This window comes from Brachyhypopomus gauderio, chromosome 3, assembly GCF_052324685.1.
Source record: "Brachyhypopomus gauderio isolate BG-103 chromosome 3, BGAUD_0.2, whole genome shotgun sequence".
NCBI classification, from domain to species: domain Eukaryota; kingdom Metazoa; phylum Chordata; class Actinopteri; order Gymnotiformes; family Hypopomidae; genus Brachyhypopomus; species Brachyhypopomus gauderio.
The window spans coordinates 24,788,792-24,809,451 of NC_135213.1; the positions used below are offsets into that span (position 1 = coordinate 24,788,792).

Consider the following 20,660-nt stretch of genomic DNA (forward strand, 5'->3'; position numbering starts at 1 on the left):
TCCATGGCACAACTGGGCCATTATTCTCTTAATTATGCCACACTGACCTGATCACCAGAGAATGTTTTAGAGGCCTTGAATTTCTGAGCTCATCATGTAACCTGAAGAATAGGAGCATAATTTAATGCATAAACAAATAAAAGACAGATGCATGTTTAAAAGCTACATGGACTGCTATTCTGTCTTTCTCTCTTTGTAACAGATATGCACTTGTTTCATGGCTATTGTCCTGGGAAGGAGATAACTGGAATCACCATGGCAGGAGACCTGTGGAAGGGGGATTGTGTCTGCAGCTGTTATATACACGCATGGTTTTCAGGAAGAGGACTTTATTGATTTCGCATGAGCATGAAAAAAAACACACATTTTGTCTGTCAGTGGCACAGGGCATCTGAGTGGTGTCAACGACCTTCTACAGTGCTGCGAGACTGCAGGTCTGGTGCTCCTTCTGCACCAAAAGTGGGAGGAGTGGCAACAATGGCACCCAAGCATTTCTGCGACCAAAGATGGTACAAAAAGCATCGTGGACTGACAGGACGGAAAGACACTTTTTTTTAATCACCTTATCCACTCGCCTTACATTTCTTTCCTCTCTGACCCAATGCGTCGGGCTGTATAATGATGTTTTTGGAGATCTTGTACATAAATCAAAACTGTATAAATTCTAAAAGATAAGTAGCTCACAAATTTGTGAATGCACTGGCAAAGAGGGATTTACAAAGTGCATTGAAATGAAATTAAATGAAAAGCTTGTTGATTTTAGGGAAAAGCTTGGGTGTAATGCCACATGTGCTTATGTAATGATTTGCGGATGAAATCACTTTTTACATTAAAACAGGCTTGCTCAGTTTTAACGGTGGACATTTCTTTAAAGTACACCGCAACTTTCAAAACTACAGCAAAATAGGTGGAGCTGTAGTTCTCTTTAAAAGGATCCTCAGAGTACTAATTTTGATGCATGTGATTCACCTTATTTTTGATTTATTTCTAAACTACATAACAAGAGGAGTGAAAAATGTTTATCTGTGTGCACACTCCATAGCCTTGTCACTTATCACTAATTCTGTTTTCTAATGACACCACTGCACCATCACAAACTAAAAGGAAGTGAATGAACACAACTCTGTGTATGTCTTCATACATTCACTGTGCCCTTCATAGATTCACTGTGTCCCTACACGCAGCTAAAGGTTTCCTATGCTATGCAGTCACAGGCCGGCCTGAAGTGAGAGAGCGATTGTATCATGGCAACGGTCACGCTGTAAACTTTTAACTGTTCTTATGTGTGTTGGCTCTAAGATGTAAAAGTCTTTATGTAAGCCAAGCATTTGTAATTGTTCTAGCAGTGTATTACTAGATTTCAAGGCTGCTGTGGTCTCGAGGGGCATTTTTATTTGGGTTTGGTGAAATATTTCCTTATGTTGATTATACTTAAAAGAGATCATGTTCAGGCATTCATTGATTGATCTGGTAACAATGTATGACAAAACATACACTGGATGATTGAATTAATTATTTAAGCTTAAATAAATTGTGTAAAACTCATGAGGTGTGGTTTTATATATCAAAACTAGTGAATGATGTGTAGATTGTTTAGATTGTTACCGATTTGCCTGAAACTTGGATTTTGCATAGCCTACTGTAAGGTCATCACAAAGATCCCAAAATACAATGTTAACCTAAACTGTCTACAAAACCATTAGCTACATTACTGAAAAATTTCTTTGGATGAAATATGTGTTTCACAGGCAAAAATGTTTATGCTGTCTTCATTGCTAACTACTTTGGGTGAACTGCTAACTTGGATACCTAACCAACTCATTAAGTACAGCTGGATACGAGTGCCGCATTTTACTGTTTGCTCTGTTTTATTAGACGTAGTTTAGGCAGACAAGTTCTTGACTGGTTCCAAGCTTTCTTAGCAGCAACTGTGCTAGCTAGCAACTGTGAACAAAGAAATTTTCATTTTAAAATCTAAAAGTGAATAGAGCTATTGGCTAATAGTCAAATATAAATTTTGGTGTCAAATTACTGATGAAGTTTAATGTGATCAAGTTTAATTACTTTTACAATTTACTGTTGAATATGACATTGTTTATTTAAAATGTCAAAAGTTGTTGACCAACACCTAAAAGGTAAAAACGAACTTTAATACAGCTGTCATGTAAAATTTAAGAATTTCGCTGTTGAGCGCCTTCACACTGTTTGATCTATTAGATGTCAATCACATAACAGCCGCATAAGTAACACCAAATAACTTCTATGCAACCTGTTTATTGTAACGATAAACACTGAGAGGTAACGGAAGAGGCTCTTTTAGATCAGTCCAAAAATCTTATTTGATGTGTAATATAAATTAAAATGTGTGGGAATGGGCAGGGATAAAGGTTGTACTGCAGTCATACACCAGAGGATGCTACTGTCTATGATATGGACAGTTTCAATATACTGGGGATCTTCATATATCTACAGTCCCTATGATAATGTTATACATTATGATTTTGGGTTTAATTTTACACTGGTATACAAATTTTGGGAAAATGTTTCTTTCCTCTTAAATTTTGGGTGTTTCATATAGATTTTAATGTGCTGAACACAAATAAGTATCCGGAATTTCGGTTTCATGCAGGGTTTCCAAGAAACAGGCAATTACCAGTTACAAGCAAATTAAAAAATGTTTTGCTGCAGATGTTCGTTTGTAGGCTTCATGGATCAGAGTCCAGCAGTTGTCACCCAGTATAGATGGACTCCACTTCCCCTTGTATCTCTTCATGGATCAGAGTCCAACAATAGTCACCACTTCTCAATCTTGTCAAAGTCTTGGTGGAACCTTTCGCCATGTTCGTCACTGATGGCTCCAAGATTCAGCAGAATTTATGCAGATTTATCACACCGGTTCTAAGCCATCTGCTAGATGATAATTAAAGAAACTCTCCAAGGAAGCTCCCACCAGAGTACAGATGAACAGGTTCTCGAGGTGGACCATAGTCAGGGAGATCTGATGCCCAGAGCACAACCAGAGTTCCCACAGGAGCATCACAGCATGCGACAGGGAGGAGGGATGGGAGGGAAGAGACGTCAGGCAGGAGGCTGACACTGGACGGCCGCTCCTCCAGCACCGGGTCGAGCTCAACCCCATTTTGTACAAATCTGACTTGACAGCTTCCCATCGCCATCTTGTGGCTGTTCACTTTGGAGATCTACTGTGGATACAAATACTGCTTGGCATGAGATTTACACCCTCACCCTTTTCAAAAATCATTTTCCATGACAAGTTCCTATCCCAAGGTTATCTCATCCCTTCAGTGACTTCTTCTCCCATCACAAATTAGTGATGCGGATGAATATATGATTTCCATAAAACCCCATATACTAACCCTACATAATGCTAAAAAACATAATGCATAATGCCTTCATAACTTGTATACTACTGCCAAAGGGCCCTTCTGTGCCTTTAGCTAGCAGCACATATTTTGAGACTGGAAAAGTCAGGAAGGGTGGGAAGGCTGTAGACAATGACAGAGATGATTTAAAGAAGTCACATAGTGAATAAACCAAATAGTGAATCTCAACACAAATCTTTTCTTTCTCTCTTTACTCCCCTACAGGTTGTGAGGCTGAGTGTCCTTGGCCTCCAAGTGCCCTTGGTTTCCAACAACCAAACAAGGTGCAAACTCCAGCCAGCTCTCTCTCCCACTGATTACATCACACATGTATTCAGTTTTTTTTTTTTACCTTGCAAGGTATTACATTTGTTGCAGATTTGTAGCTGTGACTGAGTGGGGCATACATAGATCCCTAATCAGTCCCTCAATGTTCTAAATTTTCTGCCACAATGACAAGTCATGTTCAACAATGCAACATGTCAATCAAACCATGCAGTCCATGTCTGCATACTCTTCCCATGAGCAGGAGAACTAATCTAAACACCACAAAATATAGACTTACACACTTTATTGTCTGCACATCTTCTCAACTAGATGAGCCTTCAAGAAGTTGGTGACAGCAGGCTGTTCTTTTACCTTGCAGATCCTGAGTGATTGTAAGCCTAAATTCCAGCCCTACCCACCATAATGGTCAAAACATTTACTGGCAGAAATGCTGCTAATGAACTCCCCAAACACATATATCCTTTGCAAAAATGAATGGCAACTTTTGAGTTACTACACTAACATTCTATGCTCTCTATTCAAGGCCCCAGCCCTGATTTTAGCAAACAGGCCCAAACTTCCAAAAAAACTACCCAGCTGTATAATACATTCCATAATGCTCATTTGTGGACCCCAAACTAAGTCAAGATGGCCGTGAAAGTGCCCACATTCAAGGACGGGGGGACGCTTGCAACAGGAAAAAACTGTGTTGAGCACTGATCTATAACAGAGCAAGTTAATAAAAGAACACTGACGTGCGCAGCAGTGATGGCCTATAAAATGAACCCTAGAATATTCACAGGCATCACTGTCACAGAGAGATGAGCAGTGAGCAGCAAAGGTGAAAACCAAAAGCCATGACAACCTGTTATTACCAATGCTAAGGTGTCAGCGTGTTAGTCCTGTACTAAATAAAGGGCCTCCACCATGACTGAAAGGGAAAAATGAAGCTATTAAACACACAGCACAACTCAAGAACACACGAGACACCTTCCATGTATCCACTGCAGAAGTGTCCTGAACTGACGCTTAGTAGGACGCTTACACACAAGAAGCATGCGGGATCACAGATAGCCTCCTTTTCACAGTGAGACTGAGGGAGAGTTGGGCTCAAGGCCTCTACTGGGAACATGCAGGTTGTGTGCTTTACTCACACACCTGCTTTCAGCACAGTTCACCCAATGGCGTAACATGATTTACAATAGCCTACTGCTGTTAATGGCAGCCGCCAGTTGCCCACAGTAACTCAAAGAAAGCCAGCAATCAGGGCTTAAAGTAATAGTAAAGGTACCACATAGGCCTACATAAATGGTCCAATATAAAACCCAGGAACTGAGAAATGGCAGGAATGTCTGCGTTAAAGTATCATCTCAGGATTTTAACCGGAGAATGACTCAAACATGTAGACCAAGAATCCCCTTTGAAAACATATCAAAGAAAAGATCGAGAATGTGCATTGCCATCATGCTGTCAGACTACACAGGCTTCCATGGTCTTTCTAACACTTGACTCCATGCTACCCACCTTTATATTTTGACTTCCTCATCCACTAATTTGGTGTTTTGGTCCATTCATGCATTTTGTACAACTCCAAGTGGATACACATTGAACAATGTCTTTGGCATTGTCTCAGGTCAATGGTAATGTTGTTGGTCCAGGGGAAATTATTGCTATGTTCTTGTCAAAAGGCTTGGACCTCAGACCGCAGGTGATTATGCCTGGTTTCCGTTCCAATGTGTTCACTCCTCTCAACAAACTAACACTGCAAGTATCATTTAATCAAACTAATAGTGCATTGTGAGGGATGCTTGGATTGAACCTTAAAGGAGCAAGGCCTTAACACGGCCAGGAAGACCTTCATACAGTATATAACTCCACAATTATCAGAAAAACAAGAAGTATCATCGTATATTATACCATGATTTATAGTACTTCTACCTGATTTTATCAAAATAAAATAAAACAGAAGTGACCCAAACCCAGTAAATCACATCCTCCAACTGGAGGTGTGGTCTTTTAGGGGATTCCCCTGAAAGCAGAACTTTTAGTCAAGCGACAATAACACGAAAACGTTACTGTTCTCTACGCCAACACATAAAGATCCTGGCATTAGGTTTTTTTTTTACAATTTCGACTGATGTAGCTTTGCGAGGTCTGCTACGAGGTTTTTTTTTTAAAACCTGTCATTGTTGTAGCCAAAGTTTTCTGAGGGGGTCGCTCGACCTTCGATCTGTTTTCCCTCCACTCTACCAGGACGCGCCGCCGCTTCCCTCAGACGCCGAGCGATGATGGCGGACAGCGCCAGCGAGAGCGACACCGACGGAGCGGCCGGCGGTGGCTCGGCTACTCCTCAGTGCTCGTCGTCGTCGTCTTCCAACAAGCCGGGCATCGTAATATCGCCGTTTCGACTGGAGGAGTTAACAAACCGACTCGCGTCCCTGCAGCAAGAGAACAAAGTGCTCAAAATCGAGTTGGAAACGTTCAAGCTGAAATGCAAAGCGCTACAGGAGGAGAACCGAGAGCTGCGTAAAGCGAGCGTCACCATCGTAAGCGACGACCGTCGGCAATGCCGTGTTTTTACACGATATCGCGCATTCGTCTGACATTGCGCGTTATGCGTGTTTTTTGGTTGTATACCTTTGCGTACGTTTTGGTCGGTCCGTTTCGGGGGACGGTAAATAGCTAAGCTACGTTGATCGAAGCTGTATTTGTGTGTTTTGCTAGCTGCGCTGTGGATCAATACAGTAGCGTAGCTACGTACAGTCAGACGTGCTTGTGATTGTAGTCACAAAACACATTTATTATGGTCCTTACGTGGCATGTCTGCGTGTCTTTCACGTTATAATCGCCGCGAACTCACTAAATACCAGCAAGGAATTAGTAATCCATGAATTAGCCAGTGGTGAATGAGTTAGTGCTTCGAACCTCTCACGTGTCAGGTTAATTTACAGACTACGAGCTCGTACAGTGTGTGCGTTTCTCGGTACACTGTCTGGACCTTTACCTACTCATGCTCATGATTAGAGGTGTTTAGTAATGGGACGATGTGTGAGGTGAGTGTGCAGGTAAATAGCGGTAGATATAGCTCATCACGGATCGGTTCGGCCTTCTTGAGGTGGTTGCATGCAGCTGTCGCTAGCTGCTGTTACAAGAAGCGATGCCTTTATATATAGTGTGTGTGTGTGTGTGTGTGTGTGTTTATACTTATAAAATGTATAATGTGAGAGGCCAGATGTGCTTGTCAACTTGTTAGACCTCAGGTCTGGACAACATGCCCCCAGTCTAGATTATATCTCCAACCTACTTTTAAGCACCTGATTATCTTGGCCTCAATTTTTAGAAGTTACTGTCGTCGTACTAAACATCTAGAACAGGGGTAATCAATTAAATCTTTCCGCGGTCCATTTTTGGCAGATAGCTCAGACCTTAGGTCCGGGTCCGCGGTGGCGAACGAAAGTTGTTGAGCGGGGGGGCGAACGTAACACTCAAATGGGTGGTGAACGTAACACTCGTCTGAAAATAAATTCTTCGGTTTAAAATATAGTCTCCCGTTAAATTTTTTTTGGCATTTGGGTCCGTATCCAGTTAATCAGGAATGTGATTGGGTCCGGACAGGACGGCGTTCGGGTCCGGATCCGGACCGCGGTCCGCCATTTGGTGATACCTGATCTAGAAGTAACTTTCTAATATATGTGCTATAGCTTCAGTTTTCTACTAAAGTTTTTTTTTTTTTCAAAACATGAAATTATCCATCTGCATTTAAATCCCAGCATAAACCATACAGAGCAGTATTCATATTATTGGGGTATCACACAGTAGTGTTCTGGGGAAAAGTAATGATCCTTTGTGATCCACAGCAAGCCAGGGCAGAACAAGAGGAGGAGTTCATCAGTAACACATTGTTCAAGAAGATCCAGGCTCTGCAGAAAGAGAAGGAAACGCTAGCGGTCAATTATGAGAAAGAAGAGGAATTCCTCACCAACGAGCTCTCGCGAAAACTTATGCAGGTGAGTGAGATCAAGTCATGGCTGTTTCATTGTCCTCAGCAGGCTGCTGGATGGATCAAACCAAGGGGTCACCAAAGCCTGCCTGTTCACATAACACAGAGTGGTGTTGTACTTAATTCAGCAGAGGATGAAAGAAGCTTCTAGACATTCTAGGTGTAGAAGTCTGTGCAGGATGTTGTGGTAAAGCAATTGAATGAGTAAGGTTTTGATAATGGTGGAGCGTAACCAGAGGGGTGTGTTTCCTTTACCTGCAGTATTGTGATGTGTAGTGATGAGACAGGGGTGCTGCAGAGAACTGTGTGCTGTTCAGGTTCTGTCGATACAGGTGATTTAGTTAAACTGACAGGAAAAGCAGGAGTTGGCTATTTTCTGTTCACTTATATGTCACTGTAATTAGGGCTAAGCGATCTAACGGTTTCATATTGTGACTCATCTTGAAGACTTGAACAACTCGTAGACTCATATAGGTTGTGACATCTTGTGTTCTACTAATCTTTCGAAACTTTGCAAAAAGTTTGGTGTCCAGTTATAAAGTGGATCCACACTATGCTCGCGGACCAACAGAATGATTGATTACAAGAGCGCTGTGCTGATAGGCGTACCGTGTATTTCTATCATATGTTCTCTTATTGTACCACGTATCTCTACCATATGTTCATATGTGACACAGTGATGTAGCAGCATGATAGATAAGGAGCTGATGCCAAAATGTGCTTTGATTTTCTATATTAAAATGTATTATAAAAATGATATGTGGATATTTAAACCTTTTTTTTTTGGTGTTTGACCCTGTGTTGTAAGTCATACTTCACGCTAGTCTACGTGCCTTGCTGAGCACTTCCTGCTCTGCCATCACACCCTCCCCAAGCTCTGCCATTGTCTTTTTGTTTATTATTGTTGTTTGTGCCGTTTAAAGTTGTGCATAATGTGGGATTTGGGACTGATACCACCTAAATGCAATATATTATGAATTCACAGATATTTTTCTAATACCAAATGATGAGAGATAGATAGATAGATAGATAGATAGAGAGAGAGAGAGAGAGAGAGAGAGAGAGAGAGAGAGAGAGAGATGGGATGGGATTGAGAACTTGGACAAAGCATGGTTGAGACTCCTAATGTTTACTTATTTATTACTTATCTATTATTGATTTATTCACGCTATTTTTCATTGTAAGTTTCAGAGAATGTTCTACTTACATTTTTTAGACTTTTTTATTGCACATTTTCCTACTGCAGAATTTGAAATCTGCATTAAATGGCGTAGACAGATAAGCCCATTTTTCAAATGTGAATATTCTTGACAGCACTTGTTTTCAAAACAAGATCAAGATTCAAGATCACAATTGAGATTGGGATATGGATGTTTGGCAAGATCGTCCACTCCTAACTGTAATGACTGTGGAAATGCAGAAATCTTTGTTGCACAATGCATTTAGATGGTGACTCAGGAATATTTTGGGAGAGTTGTTTCCCAAGGTCACATTTTTCACATTTCAGTCTTTTTGGACAGTCTGTCTGTGTGTGTGTGTGCATGTGTGTGTGTGTGTGTGTGTCCGTGCGTGTGCCTGCATGTGTGTGTGCGTGTGTTTTTGTCTGCCCATGTGGGTGTGCAAGCAGCACTTTCTGAGTCTATGTCTGTCCATTTGTACATGCATGGTTCGTTTGCCCATATGTGTCTGTCTGTCTAAGTGTGTATGTTCCTGCCTGAATGTCTATGTATGTCAATATTTATCTGTCAGTTCATATGTTTTTCTGTCTGTGTATGGAGGAATCTGAAATTAAGCTCTTTTTCTTGCTCTATAACCTGTTGGAATGTAGATTTTTGCATCTTGATATGATAAAATGCTTCAGTCTTCCACCAAATTAGTATTGAATATTTGAGGCTTGAAGGTCTCTCTCTCTCTCACTCTCACTCTCACTCTCTCTCTCACTCACTCACAGCTCCAACATGAGAAAGCTGAGCTAGAACAGCACTTAGAGCAAGAACAGGAGTTCCAGGTCAACAAGCTGATGAAGAAGATAAAGAAGCTGGAGAACGACACAATCTCCAAACAGCTCACCTTAGAACAGGTACGTCCTGCTGCCCACGTAACTTAGTACCTTAGAACAGGTACGTCCTGCTGCCCACGCACCTTAGTACCTTAGAACAGGTACGTCCTACTGCCCACGTACCTTAGAACAGGTACGTCCTGCTGCCCAAGTACCTTAGAACTGGTACGTCCTGCTGCCCAAGTACCTTAGAACAGGTACGTCCTGCTGCCCACGTACCTTAGTACCTTAGAACAGGTACGTCCTACTGCCCACGTACCTTAGAACAGGTACGTCCTGCTGCCCAAGTACCTTAGAACTGGTACGTCCTGCTGCCCAAGTACCTTAGAACAGGTACGTCCTGCTGCCCACGTACCTTAGTACCTTAGAACAGGTACGTCCTGCTGCCCACGTACCTTAGAACAGGTACGTCCTGCTGCCCAAGTACCTTAGAACTGGTACGTCCTGCTGCCCAAGTACCTTAGAACAGGTACGTCCTGCTGCCCACGTACCTTAGTACCTTAGAACAGGTACGTCCTGCTGCCCACGTTCCTTATTACCTTAGAACAGGTACGTCCTGCTGCCCACATACCTAAGTACCTTAGTACAGGTATGTCCTGCTTCCCACGTACCTTAGAACAGGTACGTCCTGCTGCCCACATACCTTAGAACAAGTACGTCCTGCTGCCCACGTACCTTAGAACAGGTACGTCCTGCTGCCCACGTACCTTAGAACAGGTACGTGCTGCTGCCCACGTACCTTGGTACCTTAGAACAAGTATGTCCTGCTGCCCATGTACCTTTGAACCTTAGAACAGGTATGTCCTGCTGCCCACGTACCTTAGAACAGGTATGTCTTGCTGCCCACGTACCTTAGTACCTCAGAACAGGTACGTCCTGCTACCCACGTATCTTAGTACCTTAGAACAAGTATGTCCTGCTGCCCACGTACCTTAGAACAGGTACGTCCTGCTGCCCACGTACCTTAGTACCTTAGAACAGGTACGTCTTACTGCCCACGTACCTTAGAACAGGTACGTCCTGCTGCCCACGTACCTTAGTACCTTAGAACAGGTACGTCTTACTGCCCACGTACCTTAGTACCTTAGAACAGGTACGTCCTGCTGCCCACGTACCTTAGTACCTTAGAACAGATACGTCCTGCTGCCCATGTACCTTAGTAACTTAGAACAGGTACGTCCTGCTGCCCACGTACCTTAGTACCTTAGAACAGATACGTCCTGCTGCCCATGTACCTTAGTACCTTAGAACAGATACGTCCTGCTGCCCACGTACCTTAGTACCTTAGAACAGATACGTCCTGCTGCCCATGTACCTTAGTACCTTAGAACAGGTACGTCCTGCTGCCCACGTTCCTTAGTACCTTAGAACAGGTACGTCCTGCTGCCCACGTTCCTTAGTACCTTAGAACAGGTACGTCCTGCTGCCCATGTACCTTAGAACAGGTACGTCCTGCTGCCCACGTACCTTAGTACCTTAGAACAGGTACGTCCTGCTGCCCATGTACCTTAGTAATTCAGAACAGGTACGTCCTGCTGCCCATGTACCTTAGAACAGATACGTCCTGCTGCCCATGTACCTTAGAACAGGTACGTCCTGCTGCCCATACTAGCAGGATCAGGACCGTTTCCTGTTCCGTAACTGCCCGAAAGCTTTAATCCCTCCATCTTGGTACTTACTGACATGAAGCTAATAATGTCCGACTAGCAGGCAGATTTTGTACCTAACCGCCAGTAACAGTGTTGCAGTAGGACTCTGTGCTTTTAAAGTGAACATCTACTTTCCCTGCAGCTCAGGCGAGAAAAGATTGACTTGGAAAACACACTGGAGCAGGAGCAGGAGGCCCTGGTCAACCGGCTGTGGAAACGCATGGACAAGCTGGAGGCTGAGAAAAGGTCAGTGGTGTTGTGTTCTGTGACGGGCTCAAGAAAGGTGTCTGCTTAACGAGGTAACCTCTCTTCCTCACGCACAATGGACCAGGACAAGCTCAAGCTTATGGGCAAGGAACCCGCTGTCCCCTCATGCTGTGTCCCACCCCACAGGATCCTTCAGGAGAAACTGGACCAGCCGGTCTCCGCCCCGCCATCGCCCAGGGACATCTCTATGGAGATTGACTCCCCGGAGAACATGATGAGGCACATCCGCTTCCTGAAGAGCGAGGTGGAGCGGCTGAAGAAGAACCTTCGCACAGCTGAGCTGCAGCGTGAGTGCTTCTGCTCCAGCCAAGCATGGCGCTCGCGGCTGTAGGTGGCGCCGCGCGTCTTTGCTCATGTTATCTGCCTCTCGGCTTGAAACGCCGTGGATGTCGTTTCTCACACGGCTGGCAGATTTGCGGTTGTTATGTAGATGTAGTTTCTCTTAGGGTCCACTAGATGGAGCCACACATTGTACAAAGAACGGAGCGCTCCTCAATATTTGAGTAGTAGAAAGCAAGCTCATCTCCAGGTGGATACCATGCACCATGAGGTCAGAGCCATGAACACTGCCAGAAGAGGTGTGTGTGTGTGTGTGTGTGTGTGTGTGTGTGTGTGTGTGTGTGTGTGTGTGTGTGTGTGTGTGTTCTTGCAGTGTTGCCAACTTAGTGACTGTGTCGCTATATTTAGTGACTTTTCAGACTCTTCTAGTGACATTTTTTTTAAGCGAATAGTGACAAATCTAGTGACTTTTTCTGTATTATTGGAGACATTTGGAGTCTGAGGTGAACACACATTCTTCATTTACTGTCCTCAGCATGCAGCGGGTACACAGCATTACAATCATAAAGGTCTTTTGATAAGTGTTTCAAATGCAAACAAAAATAAGAATCAACAGAAGTTCATTTGTAGTTCTAATGCAAATTAGGCGATTGTGTCATTTAACAACTTTTAGGACAACCAATAGCTACTGTCATTACTGACAAGTTGCCCACACTTGTGTGTGGAATTTTTTTAAGGGGCAAAAGACAAGGTGTTCAGCGGCAATTGTTGCAATCGAAAATGTGCATAAATGCTAGTACAATTTGTATTTATTATTTTCTAAATTTATTATTTTTTCCTAATTATTAACAAACATAAATAATTAAATAATTAACAAACATAACACACAGTTTATGTTTTAGTAAGAAACACCTGTTAACATAAGTTAGTTAGCACTCTAGCTGTTGTAGTGTTTGACCTTCCTAGTTATGTAAGGTTAACTAGGTAACTACTTAGCCAGCCAGGTGACCGCAGCTAAATTTCATTTAACTGTATTTGTAAACACAAAGGATTAATTCAGGATAATTACCATTCTAAATGTAATATATTCAACCAGAAATCTGACATTGTTCACTAGGTTCAGATCATATTGTTATCATTAATTTCCATTTTTATTAAAAGAATAAATCCCTATCAAGTTGTAGCTTCCAAAGATGTATAGAAGCATAGCAGCAACATAGCAACACTTCACCGTTCACTGAAACAAAGTAGTGTGTTATTATTTTGTGTACTAATCTGCCAAACCCAAACTATTAAGATCGGTATATACTATATGCCTTATTGTTTTAGTGTGTAGTATGCAGTTGGGACACACAGATGCCTCCAGGCTACGCCTGACCTCAGGACTTCCATCTAAATCTCAGGCAATCCTCTCTCTTGCTAAACAATGGGGAAAGATTCCTTTAGCACACCAAAACCAGCCTGTACATCAGATTCTACTGCTATGTTGTCAGATGCTGCATCTATTGCCACACAGCTATTTCTCCATGATGATAAAAATTCTTCAGTAAGATTAAGGAAGGGAGAGTGTGGTGGGAGGCACACATTTAGAATACGTGGGATATTGATCAACTGTTCATAACTTCATGAATTCTTGGATCTCTTCACATTGTCCCAAATTACAACATACACAGGATGCCTGCTTCAGGACGACTCAGCTCATGTGTAAGCAAAGCATCCTGCAGACCATCCAGAAACACAAGATGTTTCTGTGACGTCTCCAGTGTGACATGGTGGTGGAGAGCTTATGTCTTATGTCTCACTTATGTCTTTGCAAACTGGAATGTAACCTCCACACTAGCCAGGAACTTCCATCACGGCCCAGCCATGTTCTGGCTTCTCCTTCTGCTCTTCACTGGACTGAACCCATATTCACTTACTGAAATCGTTGATCTTTGACCCTTGTTGAGTTGTGCTGGAAGGAACCCATGCACTTGCTTCGTGTGCACCCTGTTGCGTTGGAGGACACGGTCAGTGGCAGAAAGGCTGACACTGTTGATTCCTTCAAAATCTTCAGCAACCCAGTGCTGTATTTCACACAGTCTAAAGTTGTTCTTTTGAAGGACCATCTCAACCGTGAGGCCTCTTGCTGTTGGAAGAAAAAGCTCATGTGACAGAAAGGGAAGGAGCAGTAAAAGACTGTAAAAACAATGATCTGTACACAGTAAATATTCAGTGACCCAAAGACACCAATTACCCATTTTCTTCTCTGAATTTCGTGATTATGGTGGCCACGTTGAATCTGCTGAGATCATCTTTGTTCTGCTTAGACTGTCGTTCTAAGAAGAACATATCAGAGTTGCTCAGATTTCATCTGAAATGACAGTTCTTGTGCTTGTCAACTTGTTAATGACACTAAATGACATGACATAAATGACATTTAATGTACGACATCTGTGCTTGAATTGGGTTTAATTTCTGACACTTGTGGTTACCATGCATCATAAGTGCACCATCTTAGAAAATGTGTTTTAGAGCATGAGAATGTGTTTAGGGTTTTGTAAAAAAAAAATTTAACTAGGTGAATTTTTTGGCTTTTACAGTTTTGTTCTGAGAATAGTCTTTTGTGATTTTTTTTTCTGTGATTTTTTTTTTTTTGTGAAATTCAGAAAAACTAAGGATATGTTTATATACATACAGCAGTGTTGTGAGAATGAATTCATTCATTTTCTGTATTAGTTTAATTCTTAAAATTAGTTTGAATAAACTGTGACTTGGTATGTATGTGACTTCATGTAGGTTTGAATGAACCTTTTCTCCCATTGGATGTGATTCTCCATTGCTTGCTGTCTTTGCACCCATGTTATCTGTCCTATTGTGTCATTAAAGGGCGTGTGTGTGTTACTTGTCTCAGACACAGAGAAGCGAGCCCAGTACATTGAGGAGGAACGTATCATGCGGGAGGAGAACCTCCGTCTCCAGAGGAAGCTCCAGAGGGAGGTGGAGCGGCGTGAAGCCCTGTGCAGACAGCTGTCTGAGAGCGAGTCCAGCCTGGAGATGGATGACGAGAGGTACGGCCCGGAGGAACCGCCTGCAACGTGGGGAGCGGTTGGGGGAGGTGGGGGTGGAGCACACAGGTTGGTTAGATTGGACATGAAAAAATATCGACTAGTTCTTCTGTCCTTTTGTAGGTACTTCAATGAAATGTCTGCCCAAGGCCTTCGTCCTCGCACTGTGTCCAGTCCGATTCCGTACACACCCTCCCCAAGCTCGAGCAGACCCATTTCACCAGGTGGGTAACACCTCACCTGTTATATGGTTATATAGTATTTTAAACAGATTTATTATTTTTATACTACTTTTTTTATACTACTTCCAGTGTCCAGCTATGCAGCATGTTTGTGTGTGCGCGTGTGTGTATTGTTTTCACAGGCCTGTCTTACACCGGTCACACAGTGGGCTTCACTCCTCCCACTACACTGACCCGGGCAGGCATTTCCTACTACAACACACCTGGCCTGCACGTGCACGTGGGTGGCTCGCACCCCGTAACGGTGAGAGACGTGCACCCCCCCCCCCCTCCCCCCCCCCCCCCCCGGTCTTCACCCACTGCCCTCCCACACACACCACCCTCCCTCATCTTCACGTGCTCTCCCTCACCCTCTCCAGTTTTCACGTGCACCCACACTTGTTTGTGCGTTCTGAGTCGCCCCATTTCGTCTCCCTGAAGACATCCTGGGTAAAGCCAGCCTATGGCCCGCTCTTCCCTCCACAGAGACGGACTTTTAAGGAAACTGAGAGTGCTGACCGGGCAGACAAGTGCTCACGTCAGTCTTCCTGTTTCACTGTTCCACAAATCAGATGATAACAGCCTTATCAGAGTTTGCTTTTTTTTTTTTTTTTTTTTTTTTTTTTTTTTTTTTTTTTTTTTTTTTTACCACAGAACTTCTAAAGTTCTTTGTACAGTTTCCATGGTTACTCAGAATGTTTCCTAGCAACCTTACAGGACTGGCGAATCTAGGGAAATGAATTAGACTGAGTTAGTGTGGTTGAAAGAGGCTTTTTTGGCTGTCCTACTTGTTCTGACAGCAAATCAGAGCAGCTGCATAAATACTGTGACATTCATGATGGGTTGTCATTAAAACACTAGCTGAGTAATTTAATGTCCACATCGGAACATGCTGACTTCCAACCATATATACGACTGCTGTGGTGGAAACACCTGTTTTTTCATTTGCTACACCTTTTAGGTGCAGGTTTGCTGTACCACTGATATCTGTGGTCCTGCGTTTTTGTCTGGCTGAAGACTATTCCAGCTGGCTCTGCAATACTCCAGCAATACTGCTGTGCGCTGCATTGAACACAATCTGCCAGAAGCTGTGTTTAACAGTGAGTGAGTGGCTAGAGGGTGACTGACACATGGGGAATGGTGAAATAGTGGTCTGTCAACTAACTTCTAAAGTGTTCGCCAAGTGTATGTACAACAGGTTGTTTGTAAGATGTGGTGACTGACGTGCTGTCCTCATTAGAAATTGGTACATTTTAAGAGGGAGACAAAAACTAATGTCTGTTAATGTTGTGGCCACATCCCTTAACCTGTCGGCACTGTGTTGGGATAATTAAGGTTGTCATCGTCTGTCAACAGGAATCGTAATCTGAGAGTTTGAGTTGTGTGGGCTCAGGCGTGATTGGCTGTGCTGGAGTGCCGTGACCTCATGCTGATCCATCCATTTATGTACCTAATTGTCATCAGCCTGCTAGGAATGTCAGTGCAGGCTGTGAAGGTGCTCCATCATCCTGCCTTACCTGCAGATTTTGTGGAACGCTTGTAACCGGACATGTATTCTGCTTTGCAGTTGTGTTGCACATTATTAGATGAGGTTTAAATATATCCCACTTTGTGCTGTGACTTGGATAAGAACAGTCCTGTTTTGCTTAAATCTCACTCTGTAGGACCTTTCCCAAACATGCTGAACATATTTGGCTTCTGAGACATGGAAGGGCATGGGGCTACATATGCTATTGTTAGATCATCATTTTCTTCCCTAATGTGGAGTACACATTTGTCTGTTTACAGCCTGGCTACAAGCATCACTTTTCTCAATTTTCCACGCTACTGCCGTAAAAAAAAAAAAAGCCTGTTTTGACCTTTTCTCTTGCCCCTCCCACAGAGGCCGTCGCCACGAAGAAGCAACAGCCCGGACAAGTTCAAGCGGCCGACGCCCCCTCCCTCCCCCAACACCCAGGCCACGGTGCAGCCCGGACCCCCTCCGCTGCTGCCTCCAGTGCATCCGGCTGCCACTCCTGCCGCACCAGTGCCGGCCCCACCGGCCTCCCAGCCGTAGGGCCCTGCACGGCCTGTGTCGCACGCACCTCAGAGTGGACTCCCAGCAGAGCTCCTGCACCCCCGCCAAGCCAAAGGCTTACCCTACCCCGTGTCCATGGAGTCCACATCTTCCTCTTGCACTGAGAATCATATATAGGCTTCACTGTAATTCTGTACTGTGTTCAAGTCTTTTTCTTTTGTTTAATAACTTTCTTCTATTTCATGTCATTCCTCCACCCAATGCAGTTCTGTGGTCATTTTGTTGATTGCAACACTAAACTGGCTCACTTTAGTCTTTTGAAACATGGAGGGCGCATGCCTCTTGCTGAAGTGGGGAAACGTTCTCCTGATCTGGGAGAGGTGTTTCATTTAAACCTGGGAGAGCTACTTCACCTGCCCAGCCAGCAGCGTGCATCTGTGTGAGCCCCACACTGAACCCACACTCACTTTGATTACAGAAAACGAAATGAACTGGGGTGGGTTTCCCGAAACGTTCGTAGCGCTAAGTACTTCGTAACCTCGTATGAAACGTATGAGGTTAAGAAGTACTTAGTGCTACGAACGTTTTGGGAAACCCACCCCTGTTTGGTATAGGTACGTAAAAAGGCAAAACACCAACGCTAGTGATTTTTAACCCTCCGATATTGCTGTATGTAAACTTGAGGCAGGTGATGCGTGGGGAGAGCAGCTGGTGGTCTTTAAACTCCAGAGCACTGCCGCCGTGGCCCCCACCGCATGGATGGTGCTCCTGGCCAAGGGGACGATTAGCCAGAGGCAGGATGTCGGCGGAAGGCTAAAAAAAAAAAACACCCTCGCGGACAGTCGCACATGCTCACTACATCCTGGTACTCCACTTCCTGAGCATAGCGTGGAGTACAAGGGTGTTGTTACAAACAGGGAAATGATTTCCACTATTTTTTTTGTTTTCTTTATTAGCTCAAAAGGTGAAAGAATAGTTTACGTATATGCTGCTGTAGATTTATTGCACAGTTTGAGTGTGCGTCCGCCTGACTCCACACGTGCACTGACGCGCCCGTCAATACGAGCGGGTGATGGCGCACGTGGGATTGAACTGCCTTGGTCTAGAAGGAAGCACAGAGTGGAGCAGGGTGGGCTTACTGATTCTTCTTCAGTTCTTCTCCACCCAGATCTTTTCTTCTCAGTTCTTCTCCACCCAGATCTTTTCTTCTGTTCTTCTGCACCCAGATCTTTTCCTAAACAGTGTCTGACTGACACCACTGTGACCTTTTTTGCTCCATTTACCCTTTCAGAATGTGTTCTTGAAATATAGCTGTGTGGATTGATTTAGAAGATGTTCAAAATCTTGTCGCATACACCCTCAAGACAACTCACTCAGTGGGAGAAAGTGTAAATATAATCTCTTTTTGTAAGCTTTGCAAAGTGTGCAGATTTGGGAAGGAGAGGCCTTTTCTAATAATCTGAACCTGTACCCATGCCGACTGTGTTTGTGATCCTGTCTTAGACCTTGTCCATGGGTGATGCTAGTGTTCTCTCATTTTCATGATCGGTTCTACTTTACCAAATGCCTATCAGTTAGTGCAGCTAAAATGCAGAACAAGGAAATAGCACTTACTGTATATAAAGAAAAACGCTAATTTATTGTAAAATCACAACAGATCAAAGCGAAATCAGCTAAATGAAGATTAAATTGCTGGTACTAAACATTTCCACTGTAGTTAAGGCACTGACATTTAGAATGATTCTGTGTCTATGTGACACCAGCTCTGCCACTGTGTGACCAAACATGGCTACTGAGTAACTGACTCGGAACAAGTTGTGTTTGTAGTTCATAGGTGTATCTGTGTGTTTTGGGTTTTTGTTTTTTCTTTTGGTTTATAATGCAAATCCCTCTTAAGATCCTGGAGACCAGGGCTAATTTGTTCCCAATCCTTGTTTACCTTTTTATTAATTTCAATGTAAATATTAATTTCAATGTTAAAAGAAAAAGGTTTGTTTTACCGTGAAGTGTTCACATACATTTCTATTTTGTGTTTCTGGGTTACACCAGTTTTGTTTTTTGTTTGTGTGTGTGTTTGTTTTAACCCCGTTTTCTTTTCAAGACTGTTGACAGATGAATGTAATGTTTGCTCATGTTTTACTGCTATCTTTAATGGATGGAACACCTTTGAGCCTTAACTCACTGTGGTATTGCTAAATGTAAGCATTATCTAGCTTATCCCCACATCACATAATTAAAGCCTTAATATTTGGTCCTATTTGTCTATCCATGGCTTTGATTTTGCAAACCAGACACTAACAATGAATCGGTTATAATGTCCATTAATTTGATATCGACAGGAACGACTGATGTATCAATATTGTATCAACGAAAAACTGATATGTGGAGATATTCAGTAGTTCAGTAGTCCCAGCAGTACTTTGGTACTCTAGTCCCAGCCGTGCTTGGGTACTCTAGTCCCAGCCGTGCTTGGGTACTCTAGTCCCAGCAGTACTTGGGTACTCTAGTCCCAGAAGTGCTTGGGTACTCTAGTCCCAGCAGTGCTTGGGTACTCTAGTCCCAGCAGTGCTTGGGTACTCTAGTCCCAGAAGTGCTTGGGTACTCTAGTCCCAGCAGTGCTTGGGTACTCTAGTCCCAGCCGTGCTTGGGTACTCTAGTCCCAGAAGTGCTTGGGTACTCTAGTCCCAGAAGTGCTTGGGTACTCTAGTCCCAGAAGTGCTTGGGTACTCTAGTCCCAGCAGTACTTGGGTACTCTAGTCCCAGAAGTGCTTGGGTACTCTAGTCCCAGCCGTGCTTGGGTATTCTAGTCCCAGAAGTGCTTGGGTACTCTAGTCCCAGCAGTGCTTGGGTATTCTAGTCCCAGCAGTGCTTGGGTATTCTAGTCCCAGCTGTGCTTGGGTACTCTAGTCCCAGCAGTACTTGGGTACTCTAGTCCCAGCCGTGCTTGGGTACTCTAGTCCCAGAAGTGCTTGGGTATTCTAGTCCCAGCAGTGCTTGGGTACTCTAGTCCCAGAAGTGCTTGGGTACTCTAGTCCCAGAAGTGCTTGGGTATTCTAGTCCCAGCAGTGCTTGGGTATTCTAGTCCCAGCTGTGCTTGGGTACTCTAGTCCCAGAAGTGCTTGGGTATTCTAGTCCCAGCAGTGCTTAGGTATTCTCACTGTTCTTGCTGTAGCTGGAGGAACGTGTGCGCGCTTATTCTCCCACGGTCTGGCTTTGGTCATGTGTAAACGGGCTGGTCACTTTCAGATAGGTCCGCATACTAAACTGATGCCTGTTATTGCAGCCTGATCTAATGTATTGTGGTTCATGCATGCATTTACAGTTCAGCTCCTACTTAAATTAAACAATGTGTGCATTCAGGCCTCAACACCAGATCAGTGGTGGTGATCTGGGACCCTTGGCTCTGTTTTCTCTGCCATCACCATCATAACTCAGAACATCTGTGTTTGTAACTGTGTCACTTGTAGTTTA

At 43.6% G+C, this 20,660-nt stretch overlaps 2 protein-coding genes and 1 long non-coding RNA gene across 9 annotated transcripts in view; 2 read left to right on the plus strand and 1 right to left on the minus strand.

The window, feature by feature from the left end:
- Positions 1-1,545, plus strand: part of ank3b (ankyrin 3b) — an 85,580-nt gene extending 84,035 nt beyond the window's left edge. For all 7 annotated transcript variants that reach the window (XM_077000597.1, XM_077000598.1, XM_077000599.1 and 4 more), the window contains one exon: positions 203-1,545. In XM_077000597.1, the coding sequence (XP_076856712.1) occupies position 203 (1 nt within the window). In that variant the 3' untranslated portion in view covers positions 204-1,545. The remainder of the gene's footprint in view (positions 1-202) is intronic.
- Positions 839-5,698, minus strand: LOC143510828 (uncharacterized). The gene is made up of 2 exons (XR_013130090.1): positions 5,175-5,698; positions 839-3,203 (listed from the first exon to the last, which is right to left on the minus strand). It is a non-coding gene; the product is annotated as an uncharacterized LOC143510828 (long non-coding RNA).
- A 30-nt stretch (positions 5,699-5,728) lies between these two features.
- ccdc6b (coiled-coil domain containing 6b) lies at positions 5,729-19,446 on the plus strand. Its single transcript, XM_077000609.1, has 9 exons — positions 5,729-6,196; positions 7,508-7,657; positions 9,602-9,730; positions 11,501-11,604; positions 11,752-11,912; positions 14,798-14,954; positions 15,075-15,175; positions 15,316-15,437; positions 17,055-19,446. The coding sequence occupies exons 1-9, from the start codon at positions 5,936-5,938 to the stop codon at positions 17,226-17,228; spliced, it is 1,359 nt and encodes a 452-aa protein (XP_076856724.1). The 5' UTR covers positions 5,729-5,935; the 3' UTR covers positions 17,229-19,446.
- The last annotated feature ends 1,214 nt before the right edge of the window (positions 19,447-20,660 follow it).

Excerpts from the sequence above, each read along its gene's own strand:
- ccdc6b (XM_077000609.1), top strand. The coding sequence starts at position 5,936 with ATGATGGCGGACAGCGCCAGCGAGAGCGACACCGACGGAGCGGCCGGC. Across the intron at positions 11,605-11,751 it reads AAGCTGGAGGCTGAGAAAAG|GATCCTTCAGGAGAAACTGG; the intron begins GTCAGTGGTGTT and ends CCCACCCCACAG. Across the intron at positions 11,913-14,797 it reads TCGCACAGCTGAGCTGCAGC|ACACAGAGAAGCGAGCCCAG; the intron begins GTGAGTGCTTCT and ends TACTTGTCTCAG.